The sequence below is a fragment of the Equus caballus genome, chromosome 23 (assembly GCF_041296265.1).
Source record: "Equus caballus isolate H_3958 breed thoroughbred chromosome 23, TB-T2T, whole genome shotgun sequence".
Lineage (NCBI taxonomy): Eukaryota > Metazoa > Chordata > Mammalia > Perissodactyla > Equidae > Equus > Equus caballus.
This window is the reverse complement of record NC_091706.1, coordinates 47,952,265-47,969,341: the sequence shown is the minus strand read 5'-3', so window position 1 is coordinate 47,969,341 and position 17,077 is coordinate 47,952,265. Positions and strand designations below refer to the sequence as shown.

General features: G+C 37.3%; 1 protein-coding gene across 9 annotated transcripts in view; it reads left to right on the top strand.

Moving 5' to 3' along the window:
• FREM1 (FRAS1 related extracellular matrix 1) overlaps nucleotides 1-17,029 on the top strand; it is a 145,451-nt gene extending 128,422 nt beyond the window's left edge. For 7 of the 9 annotated variants that reach the window (XR_011431765.1, XM_070249083.1, XM_014735482.3 and 4 more), the window contains 8 exons: nucleotides 306-455; nucleotides 1,947-2,185; nucleotides 2,857-2,904; nucleotides 3,172-3,336; nucleotides 3,516-3,644; nucleotides 4,086-4,201; nucleotides 12,197-12,282; nucleotides 14,109-17,029. Coding sequence is in view for 6 of the 9 variants with exons in the window: in XM_070249083.1 (XP_070105184.1) it covers nucleotides 306-455; nucleotides 1,947-2,185; nucleotides 2,857-2,904; nucleotides 3,172-3,336; nucleotides 3,516-3,644; nucleotides 4,086-4,201; nucleotides 12,197-12,282; nucleotides 14,109-14,308 (1,133 nt within the window). In the remaining 3 variants the exon portion in view is untranslated. The remainder of the gene's footprint in view (nucleotides 1-305; nucleotides 456-1,946; nucleotides 2,186-2,856; nucleotides 2,905-3,171; nucleotides 3,337-3,515; nucleotides 3,645-4,085; nucleotides 4,202-12,196; nucleotides 12,283-14,108) is intronic. The other 2 variants (XR_011431764.1, XR_011431769.1) reach the window with 2 other exon arrangements.
• Nucleotides 17,030-17,077: the final 48 nt, after the last annotated feature.

Here is a 17,077-nt window from a genome sequence, read left to right as displayed (position 1 = left end):
GGAAAAAATTAAGTCTTGGATCTCATGTACTAACCATTTTTTTTGTTCATCCCTTCCTTGCAAAATGCAGCTTACTTTTTTTGTTACAGTGTTTGCCTTCATATGGATTCATCATTGTCCAGGAGCAAATGTGGTCTTTTAATATTATTTGGGAGAACAGCACGACGTCAGTGGGCTGGTAGCAGTACAATAGCTCACTCAGGCTACTGCAGTCTGGCTCTAGACATGTTAATTAATATACTTCTCTGACACCTAGGTGATTGAAATAGCAATTAAAGAGTAATTAAAATGTTTACTTCTTGTAGGAATGTCAACTAAGATGTGGAATATAGCAATTACCTATGACGGATTAGAGGAAGATGATGAGGTCTTTGAAGTAATTCTGAACTCCCCTGTGAATGCAGTTCTTGGCACAAAGACAAAAGCTGCAGTGAAAATTTTGGACTCAAAAGGAGGTATTCTTTTGATCCTCATCTTGAAATCAGGAGCAGTCCTGGCGCTGTAGCTGCTTGCTTTCAACAGCCAACATGCTTGATAACGCCTTCAAATCAAAATGCTTAATTTCTTGTCAAGAAAGCTGCTTCCATCATGATGTAGGCCCTTTATTCTGGTTTCTGCTTCATGTGGCTTTCCTCCTGCTAAGAACTATCGTTTGAGAAAAGCAACAAGTCAGTGCCATAGTTTTTTCCTCTGCCCGTTTGTTGTTCTCACCAAGGGGGAAACAATGTTGGTGGGAATCTATCGACAATTATTTTCCCCCAGAGTTTGTAGGGCTGTAATTATCTTCCTCTGTTAAAGAGAGCTCTTAATGCCTAAAATCTGAGCCCCCACTGTAGTGTGACCAGGACATTTTTAAAAGAGGAAGGAATTGGAGAAAAATAGATGTGAAAGATGCAGCTGGCTCGGGGATTCAGGAGCAGCTGGAGAATATTAATGAATAACCGTGGATTGCAGAGCCAAATAGGTCCTGGATAGGATATGCTCAAGAACAACCTGTGAACTAAAGAAAATAAAGATTGACCACAGTCCTTGGTGCTCTGATTTTTTTTCTGCCAAATGCCTTCTGGTTGTCTATTTAGCATTTGACAAGTGTCCAGTGACTGTGCTCAGGCTTATACACCTGATTTTACACCTGTCATGTCCTTTTGTCCATGTGTTTTCCTTACCTGAAATCTATTATCTCCTCTTCTCTTTCTCATCCTATAATAAAAATAAACACTATCCTCTTTCCTTTATATTTCCACAATATCTCTCCTCTGCCACCTTTCCTCACCAAATTCATGTCGTTTTCAGTAGAATCTTCTGGTCACATTAAGTACATAAAATACTTGAAGGACACACTTTACACATGAGGTATGACAATATCCAGACAAGGGTTCTGGGTTTAGATTTTTTTCCATACTAATTGGCGATGTTTCCAATAGAAGTAGGTCCATTAAGATTGACTGGATCTTTGTTCTGTAACAGTTGAAGGCTAATTTTTATAACTGTTACTTGATTTCACTGACATCTTCAAACAATTCCAGTTTCTACCTCTCTGAGATTGGGGAAAGGATGAACGGATGAACTCTCTGAAGTGTCTGTAGAATGATGCTAGATTAGTGAATAAACCTGATATATTGAGGAGCACTACAACATGAAGGGAAGTGAGGCTGTTTCCCACGTAGACGGTATGATTATAAAATCATGGCCATGATTTTCACTGGTGGCTTGTGAAATCAATTTCATGACTTTATAATCACCCTGTAGATGTGCAGAAGGGCACAGCTTTCCTGGATGGAAACTGATGAAGAGTAAAGGAGTTCCTGGCAAATGGTAAAAAGGCAACATCTGGTGGGAAGACCATCCATCTAAGTTTAGTGACAAGCTGCTCCAGGGGCTGTGTCGATGTGATCACTTATCTGTTTGTATGAAATGAACTGACCTGCCATCTTGCACGCCTCTAGGACGATGTCATCCTTCATATTCCTTCAACCCAAACAAACACAGCGCGTGGGAGAAGGGCAGTTGGCGCCCGCTGTCCCCAGAGTCTTCCTCACTCACCAATTCTGGTTCCTCTCATCTGGAAAGAAGACGCCTGCCATCTTCCAAGCAGCTAGCAGTCACCAGGGGAGACACCCTGCAGGGCTTTGATTCCACGAATCCTCCCAGAATGAAGCTTAGGACCCGCGGGAATGGCAAAACAGTAAGGATGGGGACTTTCAGGCATTTGGTGTGTGGAAGGAGTACATATTAAAAGAATTAAAGGCACTAGTAAGTATTCTGGAACATTGAAGAAGCTGTTTTGATTCTCATAGTGAGGGCCATGGTTCCTTGCAGAATCATGCAATGCCTTTTGTATAGAAATATCATAATGCTGCCCCACCTCAGTAATTGTATTAACTGAGATGTTAGATATAGTGACTCATCCAGATGATTTCTGCTCTGGTTCCTTTTGTGATCAAGACAGATAGGGAATGACCAGTGACCTTGGCATAGAATGAAATTAAGTGATCTACTTGGGTGTAGAAACCATGGCATTGACCTTATTAGCACGCCATTCCAACCAGGCACTTGCTCATGGGGGTGTGTGTATGTGTATGTTTTCTTGGACCTCTGTGTCCTATAAATGTACCAACAAAATAAGGATGTGTTTTCTCTCTAACTGGGACTATGAAGGTATGAACCAACATTAATAAGTTTTGATTAGGTCTAGTGGTTTTTAAAATTCCAGTGATTTTTGACATGGAAAATCTTAAGAAACAAATGTTTAAAAATTTTTCAGACATTAACAAGATCTTACTGGAAGGGTTTTAATCTATTGCTAATTATTATTCAATGCAATTTTGTTCCAATTTTGTTCTCTGTTGATTTCAGGTCCATCCATCCTCTGTTTATAGAAATGGAACAGACATCATCTATCATGTAAGCATGGTCTGAAAGCATGGCTAAATTTCTTGTATTTATGGATGCAAAATATTTAGTGAAACTATTTTTTATCTTTTGTATTTATGTATTTCTCTTAAAAGCTTGTTATGAAATTTGTTTTAGAGGCTTGGGTGACCAGGAAAAAAACCTTTATATCTTTTTGCTTCGATTCAATTTTTGAATTGCTCATTTTTACAACAAATATTTTTGTTTGCTATCTTGGTGTTTGTTTTTTCTTTACTGTTGTTTGTTGATTTCCTAAAGTATCATGGAATAGTGTCGCTGAAACTGGAGGACGACAGTTCCCCAACTCACAGGAGGAAGGCCAAAGTTTCCATTATTAGTCAGCCACAAAAGACAGTCAAAGTGGCAGAACTACCTCAAGCAGATAAGGTGGAATCCACAACTGACTCACACTTCCCCAGACAGGTATGAAAATCTTTTTACTTCCCATTCACCTTGCAACAAGCTGTTTGCTGGGCCACAAACAGCCTTGTAGCTTGGGGATAGTTTACTCAACACATGTGCTACCCAACAAATGAAGACCTGAAGGAGGTGTGTGATCAACTTACGTTAAGTCAAATCTAAATTGCCTTTTCTTCCCATAGGACCAGTTGCCCTCATTTCCAAAGAACTGCACACTGGAATTAGAGGGACTCTTCCACTTTGAAGAAAGCCTCCAAAAGCTGTACAAGTGCGATGGGGTTGCCTGGAAAGCATGGAGCTCCCAAACTAAGGTGGGACCCAGGCTCAGCAGCCAAGTACCTTTACTTGCTGTGTGCCCTGTGATAAGCTAGTAGGGAAGGAATGATCTGGCAAGTTGTGCTACATCTGCCTGCCCTTGTTACACTTTGAAGGTAAAGACGAAAAAATGGCCCATGCGCTGTTTTAAAAATCTCAAAATACATTAGTTATAGCAATACAATTTAAGAAGATGTTTACTTATTTTGTTTAATTATCGTAATGTCAAAGGTGTAAAATTGAAACATTGCCAACTGTAGTAGTGTTTTCTGGAAGAAGTCATTGCACTTCTCAAGATGGAGAATTGGGACTAGGGCTGACCTCCTTTGTGGTGACAAAACCATTCATGTTAGGGGACTCATAGGACTCTTTATGCTGAGGACAGGCTCTAGATTGTAAAGACCATTATGATGTGAACACAGACAACTATTTTTCAGGAGGTGGAAGCCAAATCCTGCCCAGCTGGGTGGCACCATCACTCGGGCTACTGCCACTCCTTGATCACAGAGCCGAAAGGCACCTGGACCACAGCTGCCCGAGCTTGCAGGGAACAGTAAGAAACCTCATTTCCCATTTGGTTGACGTTTTCTTTTCTGCTGTTTCTCCATTTTCCCATGGAATTGTAGAGTTGCTTCATTCATTCAAGCGCTGAGTGTCTAATAGCCACCTGTCTTTGTTTTATGAGCCCAGGGGGAGTTTTGTAGTTCAGAATGGATTTGGGACTGACCTTGATAATGTATTTTGACTTAGCTCTTTTGTGTTAAAACTGTACCATTGGCACAATTCTGTTTTTTGGCTTCTCTATCTCAATCTTTTTGGAGAAAGTCAGAAGGAGCTTTTTTGAGTCAGCAGCATTACAGGTTCTATCAATTTTTTATTATTAAATAGGAATTCCTGCCCATTGATTTGACAATATATAGCAGTGAAAGGTCTTGTAGCATCAGACCTATGGCAATGTAGTAGACATGGATGGTTATGAAACTAGACAAGTTGGAAAAGGGTCATTGAGTAATGGAACACTCAATGAAGGATGACTTGTGGTCAAATAATGACAACAACATTTATCTAGTCCAGAAGGACTTTAAAAATGCTCATGTAACTATCCCTGATCCTCCTTTGTGCTTACCTGGATGTTATCCAAAACAATGCAATTAGACTAATATGCCCCATGGCTGGAAATTGAGACTAGAGAAGTCCCTGGTGAATATCAGTCAGATCTTGCAGTTCATCAAATTTAAAAAGTTATGCTCATCTAACAACACTATTAAGAAAATGAAGGGGCAAATCACATTTGGGAAAAGCTAACCTCAAATCATATATCTGATAAAGGTCTCAAACCCAGAAAATACAAATGACTCTGACAAATCAATAGCAAAAAGACAACCTGATTAACAAAATAGCAAATGACTTGGAGACTTCACAAGACAAGATATACAATTGGCCAATGAGTGTATGAAAGGGTGCTCACCATCGGTAGACATCAGGGAAATGCAAATTAAAACCACAATGAAATACTGCTTCATATCCACCGGAAGAGTTGAAATCACAAAGACTGACAATACCACAGGTTGTGGAGCAAGTGGAATTCTCGTGTATTGCTGGTGAGGTGTGAAAGGGTACAACCACATTGTAGAACTGTCTGGCGTTTCCTATAAAGTTCCAGGCATCTACCCAGTGACCTAGCAATCCTACTCCCAGGTATTTACCCAACAGAAATAAAAATACATGTTAAAAAAAGACAGTCACAAGAATTTCATAGTAATAATAGTATGGGTCGTTTGTCATTTTGTTATTGATTAATATGAGTTCTTTATAGCTTCTCCATCAACAAGGGAATAAATTTTCTTTTTTTGATAAATTATTTTACAAACAACCAAATTGAGTGAACTACTGAAACCTTCAACAACGTGGATAAATCTCATAAACGTTATGTGGAGAGAAAGCAACCCAATACGAAAGGATTTATACTGTATGATTTTATTTATATGAATAGGAAAAACTAATCTATTAGTTGGTGTTAGAAATAAAAAACAGTTGTCTCTGACAGGGATTGAGGGGTGACTGGAAAATAGTACAAAGCAAGGTTCTAGAGTGATAGAATGTTCTCTGTCTTGTTCTGGGTGGTTGTTACATGGATATATACGATTGTCAAAATTCATCAGATTGAATATCTCAAAAATTGTGCATTTTATCATATGTAAATTATACCTAGAATTTTTAAAAAGCTAATAAAATCTTTTAAAAGTCTATTTAAGAACTTCTCAAATCAACTACCCTTTTCTTCACTGATGTATTTCATGTTTCAAGTGTAAGTGAAGGTACCATGGAAGTTAGTGCCTTTCAGGTTTTTGTCGATGACTTGACGGTATAAGATAACTTAAAATATTTTTTTAAATCTTATAAATAAGCATTGTTTGAATATGTATCTTCCAATAATGCTGTATGTTAAAGAAAACTAAGACATTCTTCCTTCAAAATAACCAGATGTCCTACTTTTATTTAAAATTTGTCTTAATGCATTGAAAGTTCATGTAGGAATAGCGGTATAGGTCTTTTTTCCTCCTTGAGGAAAGAGCTTCGATGTGGAATCAAAAGCTCTCTGAACTACAGGAGAAGATTGCAACATGCTACAAAGGAAAGGTAGGGTTTCTCTACTGACAAAAACGAGGGCAAATGAAGAAGTGTCATCGTGATAGCCAAGGTTATCAAGATCAAATTGTTGCTGGGATTCATTGGTGAAATATAGATGAACAAAGTAATGGAAACCCCAAACCTCAAGTTTTGAAAGCAGCCGTATTGTTTATCTTCCAGTGGTTCTCAAATGACAGTGCAAGTACCTTTGCTGGCCTCTAGAGAAGCTTTACTTGGTTCTTAATGTTATGAGATAAACAAGGACAACGTGTATTGAGCGATATCTTTCCATCCATTTATCAATGTTGGTGTAGGGTCACCAACTGTCTTTTCTTAGAAGGACTGTTCTTTATTCTGAGATTGTGGTCTTCTAGCTTTTTGGTGTCAAAAGTCATTTCTTGTGAAATAATGGCAACTTATAGTAGTATTATTGATGTCTTCATATTGACAATCCTGCATCAGTCCCTGAACATCTTTTTTTAGTTTACTTTATTGATCCATCTAATGGCAGCTGAGTTTTAATGGTGAGTACAAAGAGTAGTAAGACTAGTTATAAAGGGATTTTTCATGTATCTGTTAATATCGCACAATTCACTCACCTGCATAGTAAACTTAAGGCCCAAATTAATCTAAAAGTCTAGTTAATTCCTCATGCATTTGACCTAAGATTTCATCTGCAACTTGATTTGAGTCACCTTCACACCATTTCCGTTTCACACCAGCCTGACCTGCTTCTAAAGCCTCCTTGTCAATAATGCCTTACTTTTTTTTTTTTAAGATTTTATTTTTTCCTTTTTCTCCCCAAAGTCCCCCAGTACATAGTTGTATATTCTTCTTTGTGGGTCCTTCTAGTTGTGGCATGTGGGACGCTGCCTCAGCGTGGTTTGCGGAGCAGTGTCATGTCCGCACCCAGGATTCGTGGAGCAGTGTCATGTCCGCACCCAGGATTCGAACCAACGACACACTGGGCCGCCTGCAGCGGAGCGCGCGAACTTAACCACTCAGCCACGGGGCCAGCCCCCAATAATGCCTTACTTTTATATTGGACTTTATAATTTACAGAGTTCTTTCACAGATATTAGCTTATTTGATCCTCTCATCACTTCTGTGAGGGAAGCAGATACTATTATCTACATTTTACAGATAAAGAATTCTGGGGAAGCAAAATAACTTTCTCATAGTTGTACAAGTAAGTAAACAGAAGAGACAGGACTTAATTTTCCATTATATTATCCAGAATAACTCCAGAAGTACAGAGGATGTCTCAACTCCCGTGCATTGACAAGCACATCTACTTTAACTTTGTGTTGGGCTAACCAAAAATAGGTTTTCAAAATTGTGTTAATTTTTTGTCTTTCACGGCAAAGCCAGCTTAAGATTTTGATTAAATTATGGATTTTAAGTTTCCTTTGGATGGAATCAAACTAATCTTCTAGGGCCAACCTAAGGTGCAATCAAGTTCTAAGTTTATAGATTCATTCATTCACCAAATATTTATTGGGTGCCTATTGTACTGGAAACGTCTAGACCAGACCACAATTTGATTATTATCCCCCAGTATTAGCCGCACAACCCAATAACTAAATTATTCCTCATTCATCGATGAGCTTCAAAGAAATAGACACCGTAGCTGTCCAGATGGAGCAAGTCCTTTATGGCAAGTCCTTAAACCTTGCATTTTACTTGAGTAAGGTTGTCATACAATCCCGATAATTCCTTCCCACCTCCCCTTCCCACAAATCCCTTTCAAGAAAGTTGCTGAATTTAAATTGCAGAATTTAGCTTTCATTGAGTTGATGTCTTACTATAGGTCCAATTAAAGCGTTCTCTGGACCTAAATGTAATAATATGCATTGCAAGCAATGTTTGTTGATTGGGTATATAAGAACATAAATGGTGTTTAGAAATAGTATAAGTAGAAAGATATTTTGTTCTGGAATAAACTATCATAAAATCTGTTATAATAGGGGCTGGCCCTCTGGCTGAGTGGTTAAGTTCACGTGCTCCGCTGCAGGCAGCCCAGTGTTTCGTTGGTTCGAATCCTGGGCACGGACATGGCACTGCTTATCAAACCACACTGAGGCAGCGTCCCACATGCCACAACTAGAAGGACCCACAACGAAGAATACACAACTACGTACTGGGGGGCTTTGGGAAGAAAAAGGAAAAAAATAAAATCTATAAAAAAAAAAAGTTAAAAAAAAAATCTGTTATAATAATGACAAAATTTTCCATCTCCTCTATTAATTCAAGGAGATTAGTGGTCTTACCTAACAGATCAGACATGATATTATAAGCAGGTTCAGAACTAATTTGTTCATATTATTTTGAACTTATTGTGATAAACTCTGGTCTCGGGGAATTGTTTTAAGCTGTAGAACTGTGACTTCTTTTTAGGTGTAAAAACAAGAAATAGTGCTTAGGGACAATTGGAATTTTTCCATCATATTTTAGAAGGTGACTAATTATGTATCAGTAATATAAATTCTTTCAAATTACACATTATCTAATCACCACATTGGTCCAGAAATTAAAACATCTATTTCTGATGGTATTCCAAGGTGTGTAAGAGAGGTAAAAAATAAATATATAGTGTGAGATTTTTAAAATATCATAAATAGCTTATAATTTTAAAATTTTAATTGAAAGAATGGGTATGAATATTTGATCTGATTGTGTCTGTGTGATACTTCAATATGCATTTTATTTCGAAAGGACAAGAATCACTACCCCAAGAACAGTTAATATTAGTTCCAGGCATTTCAGAAAATGTCTAGCAGAGATTAAAAGTAAACTAAAAGAAAAATAAAAGATTTCCATATTCTTTTGGTTCAGTCAGTCTAAGAGGAACATTTTGAGGTGGCAAGGTCACCTCTTCAGCATAATTTTTCTCTGAACTCCAAGCCCTCTCCCCCCATTCAACATGTTTTCATTCATCTTATGGGCCTCTCTGCTTCTTCACCCATTAGATTTTGGGTTCATTTTGTCCTTTTCTTCTCCAACCCCTTTGTTTGAAAAATGGATATTCCTCTGGGGATTAGTGATTGCTTCTGTGATATTCAATTCATAGTTGCAACATTTTATAACCTGGATATTTACCTTCTCATGAAGTATTTAGGAGATGGGTTTAGATTCTATAATTAGAATTAATATGCATCTAGTATGTTTTTGATTTGGTCTCAGGAACCATTATTAGATTCTGAGCTATATTTCCTCGGGCTCCCTTGCTTCCTCAAGATCCTTGACAGAGGATCCTTCGCAGCACCCACGTTTCAGGAAGAACAGCAAATTTTACTTTATCCCTTGTCCCTAATCAGATTGCTAACTCAACTCAATCTTTATCTCCAATCTCTTTTCCTCTCCATTGGTGTTTTATTATTTTTCTAACCTAGAGGAGCCAGACTCCTAGATTAGGTATTTCTTGAATTTGCATATTGTAATCTCATCTGCTCATTTCCTTAGGCAGTCATTGTACATTTGGTAATTCTATTATTATAGATCATTATCTATGAAACCATTCTGTCGTCCCACAGGAGTGTCTGGGACCCCTGCTGGCCTATCCTTAAAGAGTTACTCTGAAATGGATCTATACTTAATCAAAAAATTTCAAAGAAGTAGATGTTTATTTCTGTAACTAGATAAATTAAGGTCTCTGTTTTTAATACTATGCTTTGAATGCCTTCAAATTTCAGAACTGTCGAAAGATTCCTACTTGTGTGCGTATGTCTCTATATTTTATTTTTATATCTATATCTATTTATATCTATATAGATGTAAAAATAATTACATCTACTGTATTTTATATGTATATGGGCATAAAAGAAAAGGGATGATATTTTTATAAAATAATCAACTGCCTACAAATGCCTGAATAGTTCTTCTATAAATAACTATGGTCTAACATTTTACTTATTCTAAACACAGCTATTTTCCCATCTTGCGTTTTTGGAATTTTTCACTTCTCGGAGAGTCAAAAAGGAAATCGAACTTGTACTTGACTAGCTAAAATGGATTTTACAAAGTCTGTTTTAAAGGTAGTTTCAAGAATCTTAAAGCAGGAGTTGATGTTAAATATCCTTGAGTAAACCTGTTACTTCCTGATGATGGAGTTGAGGCTGCCAAGTTGCATCTGTAGGGGAATTTGGGGCAGAAGAGGAAGTGGAACGCAGGTCTCCCCCACTCTGTCCATGCGCCATATTTACTGGGGCAGCCCCTCAAGCCCTCCCTCAGCCTACATTTAACACACATTTGATATTCTGCGTTCTAAACCCTCAGCACATTACAGTCACCATATTGGATGGGGGGCGGGGAGAAGATGAGCTATCATATCTGCTGTAACTGTCAGACAGGAGTTGACAGTAAATAATGAGGTCAGAGCCAAGTCACAAAACCCAAATGCAGCAGCCTGAGGCCATTCAGAGAAGAGGTAAAGGGGCTTTCATATCTCAGAAGGTCTGGACTCACCACTGCATTAAAGAACAGTCAAGTACTGTATTAGTGGGGAAAAATCATTAAGAAATGGATAAATTATGTTCACTCTGTAATCTGGAAAAGCAGAGAAATGGATCTGAAGTTTGGAAAGACACAGGCAAAATGAATAAAAATCAATTCAACAGTTGTCTAAATTTATGCAAATATTATTAATTTTGTTTCCTACTTTTTTAATGTCAATGGATATTAACCAGGCACGAAGATCATCGTGAATTTATTTGTTTTTTGTTTGAAAGTTTCTGTATTCAAAAAGAAGAAAAGAAAAAAAGAATTGCCTATTGGCTTTTTAAAACTTTTTTTTGTGAGGAAGCTTGGCCCTGAGCTAACATCTGTGGCAATCTTCCTCTATTTTATGTGTGGGATGCTGCCACAGTGTGGCTTGATGAACAGTGTGTAGGTCTGTGCCCAGGATCTGAACCTGCAAACCCCTGGTTGCTGAAGTGGAGCACATGAACTTAACCACTATGCCACCAGGCAGGCTCCTTAAAGCATTTTAAAAGAGCTTTTAATGAGCATTACTCAGAGTTAGACACCATCAAATATTGCTTATAGGAATAATTCAGCTAGCTGTAAAAATAATTCATAAAGAATTCTATTTTAGGGAAAAATATTTATATATGTTTGTAAGAACAGGTGTTTTGACTTCTACACAACATATGAAGTTTTGACAGTGATGTCGTGCTCTTTTCACTGAGTATGGTGAAAGGGTCACAATTATTGGGGTATTTGACAAAACACACCAAAATGAATAGTTTGGGTTATCTTACTGATCGAATTAACTGGATAATTGCCAAATTTATCCTGTTTAGAAATAAACTTCCTGTGAGAAGAGTAACATTTTGGCATTAAGTAATTGATCTCTATAAGTAGGCAGTTGCTGACTTTCCAAAGATGTTTAAAACCTATTGAATTTGTGCTTTAAAGCCCAGATACTATAGGGGCTGGCCCCATGGCATAGTGGTTAAATTCAGCACGTTCTGCTTCAGTGGCCCAGGTTTGTGGGTTTGGATCCCAGACGTGGACCTATACCAGTTGTCAGCCATGCTGTGGTGGCAACTCACATATAAAGTAGAGGGAGATTGGCATAGATGTTAGCTCAGGACTAATCTTCCTCAAGAAAAAATGAGGAAGATTGGCAACAGATGTTAGCTCAGAGCTAATCTTCCTCAGCAAAAAAAAAAAGAAAGAAAGAAAGAAAGAAAGAAAAAAAGCTGACATATTATAATAAAATCTCAATTTCTTTGCTGTCTCCTACCCAAACCCTGAAGATGCTCATTAAAGTAAAAAACTAGAGTATTAAAATCTTGGAAAGTTCTTTCTACATATCTAGTTTAAACTGATTTTTATTTCCGTTATGTATTTCTTATCAGCAGAAATGTTAAACTCCTTGTCACTGATGCTCTCATGTCTGTTTGTTTGTATGTAGTCACCTGGGCAGCCTTGTAACTGTACTCTCCAGGCAGCACATGCGATGGCTCTGGAGCATCAGTGGAAGAAAGTCCTTTTGGATAGGCGAGTATCTGTGCTGCCCTGAGGAGAGAGGCAGCAACGTGAAGGCGGCGTCAACCTCCCATGGGCCAAATGATTGTGACTTACGGTTACAAGCAATGGTTAGATGGTAGACTGTCCATGTTTTAAAACTCATCTTAAACCTTTTGACACAATACTTTCATTTTGAGACGTCTACCTCAAAGAAATAATAAGAGATGTGGTCAGATTTATAAGTAAGAGAGCTCAACAAATGATATTTCTAACAGTAAAAAATTAGAAATAGCTATAAATAGGGGATGGTCAAATAAATTATAGTATAGCCATATGAAGGGATATTTTATATTTAATGCTTTGTAAGGCATTAAATATTAAAGGCATGGCAAAATGCCTCATGTTTATTGATTCATTCAATAAATACATGTTGGCTGCATATTATATATAAAATATGCAATGTTCTGGCATTAGTGGCAAGGTGCTAAGTAAAAAAGCAGAATCCACAGCTATATGAAGCATGAAATAATTTAGAATAAAAAATAAGTTTGTTTACATGTGATTTATACATATATAATCCATACATATACATGTACATATATATCAAAAGAAATATGCCAAAGAATTAGAAATATTTTGCCTCCACATGAGAAGAATAGGTGATTGTAATTTTGTTGCTTATTCTCTGAAGCTTTGATGTTTTCTACAATTTTAATAATACAAATATTTTGAAGCCACTTTAGAAATAGACTTCTCAGGGCCCATCAAAGTTAATGTTCTCACCATCTCTCCTTAAAGGTATTGTATTTGAGGGAACTCTAATAAACCCACTTTTGGCTTCTCAAAGCTCTGTGATAGTCAGTCTCTGAATTCGGAGATTTCTAGAGTATTAAGTTGAGGCTAGAGGATGTGTTCCCTGCACCCGCAATGACTGATCTCAAGGCTGTATCCCCACAAGGCTCTATCTCACGGCACAGCATCACGTGATCAATAGTTCATGAAACTGTCCAGAAGAAGATAGGTTATTTTTAACCAAAAGTATTTCATTTCATTCTACCTAAAAACATTGACTGAGAATCAGTTGGGAGAAGGTAGTATGCTATGAAACTAAGACTGTTTTCACAGTCAAATCTGGTTTGGGAGATGTCAGATCATGCAAGGGATTCTTTTCTCACTTTATTCTCATTTCTATTATGAAAGAGAGGTAGGAGGAGGAATATTTCTTTAAGAAAAATTACAAGAGCTTTATAACATTTAAGTATAAGTTGCAAAAATTCCCAGTGGGAGTAGAGAGGCAAGTCGAAAAGCTGCTTTTTATTGGGATTGTAGTAGACTGAAAAAAATCTTAAGCTCCAGACTAAAAATAATACATAGTAAGTTACTTTCAAATATGAAAAGCAAGACATTTAAATAATGAAGAAGAATAGAAAAGAGTGTATCTGTCTCCCTGGGATACTTCTGCCTGGAGGGTAATAGGAACAATAAAGCTGCTGTTTTAAACACTTAGATATGTATAAGCTTTATATGGATTATTTTATTTAATCCTCATAACAGCCCTAGATATACTATTTTTATGCCCATTTCTTAAATGAGGAAACTAAAACTCAGGATGCTTAAGAAGCCTGCCCCAAAATGCTCAGCTAGCGAGTGGTAGAGCTAGGGTTTGGATTCGGATCTGCCTGACCCAAAGCCTTATGTTCTTAAGTGTGTCTTACAGGATTTCCAGTTCCTAGTCTGTGTTTCAGAACCTAGGCCCATGTTTGCATGTGGTTATTGAGCTTAGAACAATAGACTGATATGATGTCCAAGTATAAATGTAATAAAATCTTTTGACATATTGTTTTGGTTCACGTTAGGTTTGAATGACAGAGCGCGTGCTGGCCACTGGGAGTGGATCGGTGGCGAAACTGTCACCTTCACCAACTGGAGGAGAGGGCCCCCTCAACATTCAAAGTCTGGAAAGAACTGTGTTTTGGTTCAAAGACAAGGGAAATGGCAGACAAAGAACTGTAGGAAAGGCAAGCGTCACAATTATGTATGCTCCAGGAAACCCTAAATGTCACTAGCCTTACAGGTGTCCGCTTGAGATATCGCACCTATTTATTTACAGGATTTGTGCATATTGCTTAACAGAAAACAAGGAGTCATGATTGACTTGGTACAGTTTTTTATCATAGTGTATGAGTGATTCTATCTAGTGAAAAAGGAGCACAGATGAATAGTTCCAGGAAGTTGGATAAACAAGCGTTTCTTAGAGAAAGTGATACAATTCTTGCACCTCAATGCCTTTCAATATAAATGCCTCAAATATTATAAGATACAAGATTTGCCGATTCCAGAAGATGCCCACACCGACCCCACTCCAAATCTCAGTCAGTACCCATTTCATGGTCCTTGGATTTTTTTTTTTTTTTTGTCTCAACACCTCAAATGCGTCCATTTTGAAATCTATATTGCAAGTGCTTCTATGACTTCAGTCTGAAGCTAACCCTACCAGTTCATTAAATCAAAGCTGGACTGCGAAGGGTTGCTTTGTCCCTTTGCAGCCCTTTAAAATGTGAAACCTGAGATTAGAGGCTCTGGATAAAAAGGAGAATTCTCTGTGGTGAAAAAGGAAGGCTTTAGATGGAAGAATCTTGCAGATGGAAGCTCATCTGTAAATCTCTAGTTCAGGTAAGAATTCAGGGGCTACCTGTCCTTCAGAGGTCTACCCATCACTACCCATGAGACAGATCTTCTTTTCCCAAAAGAATGTTAGCATCGTATGTTTGCAAAGCTCATGATTGGGTTGCCCTGGCCTTACAGAATAGTGAGAAATTTGAAGTAATATAAGCCTCTCTCCTCATTCGTGTTTATAGTACTAACTAGCATTTCTCAAGGATATTTGGAATTAAGAGTATATATGAATGATTGTTAACATATGGAAGAAAAATACTGCTTCTTCAGAAGTGTCCCAATGAACTATGCTGATGAACAAAAAAAATAACACTGAAAACAGAGCCTTGAAAGCTTGTATTCTCAGAATGGATTTTGATACAATTTTTAGTCCTTAAATCTTTTAATATTTGTAGAAATGCCATGTTAACTTGATTCTCTAATGTAAAGGTAACTTATTCATTTGTAATGTCAGCTGAGTGAAACATTTTGCAGCAGTGAAGTATATTTGCAGGCTTACAAGAACTCCCTTCTGAAATCAAGGTTTAGTTACAGGAAATTAGAAATTTATTTCTGAAATTGTTACTCATAATTTTCCTCTTTTCATAATCACTGAAAAATATAGTTGTGCCAAATGTAACTTGCTATATGGGCACCAGGGTAATTTCAGAATCAGAATGGGGCTGCCAAGTAGACCAAAGCTTTGGTGCAGGTTTCATTATCATAATACCTTGAGTGAAACTAAAAAAGACTGAAGAAATTTAAAAACATGACAAGCTTGTTTTATTTCTGCTCATTTATCAAGATTTTGATTAATAAAGTATTTACAAAGAGAGGTTGGGGTAAGCTTTAGACTCTACTTTCTACTTAAATTTAAGCATCACTGTGGAGTCAAGAGGCTCCCAACCTTAGATATCACAAGTAAGCTCTGGACCAGTACAATATGCAGGTCTCCTGGATGACACAGCAGTCTCTGACGTTCAATCAAAAGATGTAAAACCCATCCTCCATAGCAGTTCCAACCCCTTCTGATTCGCTGGCTCTGCAGTGTGGAAAGGTGGGATGCCAGATGAGAAGAGATGTTTACCTAAGAGGTTACATCCTAGGAGGGAAAGTATAAGTTCAAGGAATGAGGAATTTGGGGGTCACTCTTCCCTACTGGAACTCTAGAACTATATTAACTATTTAAAGCTGGAAATCCAGAACCATGGCAACTATATAGAACCTGGTCAGCATGGTAGGTTTTATTATAGATTTCTGCAATGACAATAGTATTTAAATGTAATTGCAAATGGTAGCCCAAAAAGAGAATATTTTGATTTTTATAGCAAGTAGAAATACTAGAAGAATATTTAAAAATATTCCTGATCATGAAAGTATTCATCAGGTGGTAAAATCTACGTCATTGAAAGAAGATACGAATAAAAATTCAGGCAAGTTTGGATGCTGGACAATGTTTACCATGCCCTTCATTTCTTTCTTATGATTGGGCTTTGAGTCAGGGGGTCAAGAAGTAAATGTGTCGTGTTTCCCTCCACTTGAACGGTCACTGTTACCCTTCAGATTCTAGTGAGAGCAGGAAGGAAGGAAATGGAGCAATGAGTCGAATGAGAATGGGAGATTATAGGAGAGGAGAGAGGAGAGAAGAATTGAGCAGGAAGAGATGGGGACTGATGGTAGCTAAGAAGGAGAGGAGCAGAAAAAAGGACGTGAATGCCATCCAACTCTTCTCCCCAGACTTGGATACTGTTTCAGGAAAAGTTCCATTTTATCCAAGGGTGTCAACCCAGCTAAATAGTGTGTAGCTTTTCAGAATCTTCCGATGTTTGATCTTTAACAAATATACATCGTACATTTGCTAAAAATAAACTTAAAAAACATATAATAATAATTTCAACTCCTTCTAAGGAGTGGTTAAAATGAACCAAGTGATATTTTTGAGGTTTTTGTTTTTTCTTATTTTTAATACAGCCAAAAAGAATATGCACATATTTTCATTAACACTATGGTTCTGTGTAATTTAAACCATAAACTGGTGCTGATTAATTTCTGCAACAAAGCAGCATGTTAAATGTACTGTATCTAGTGTTGTATGAAAATTAATAAAATAAACTTATGTCTAGTTCTGAGCCTCTGTTCTTTTGGTTTTTAACATCTTATAATTTTCCTG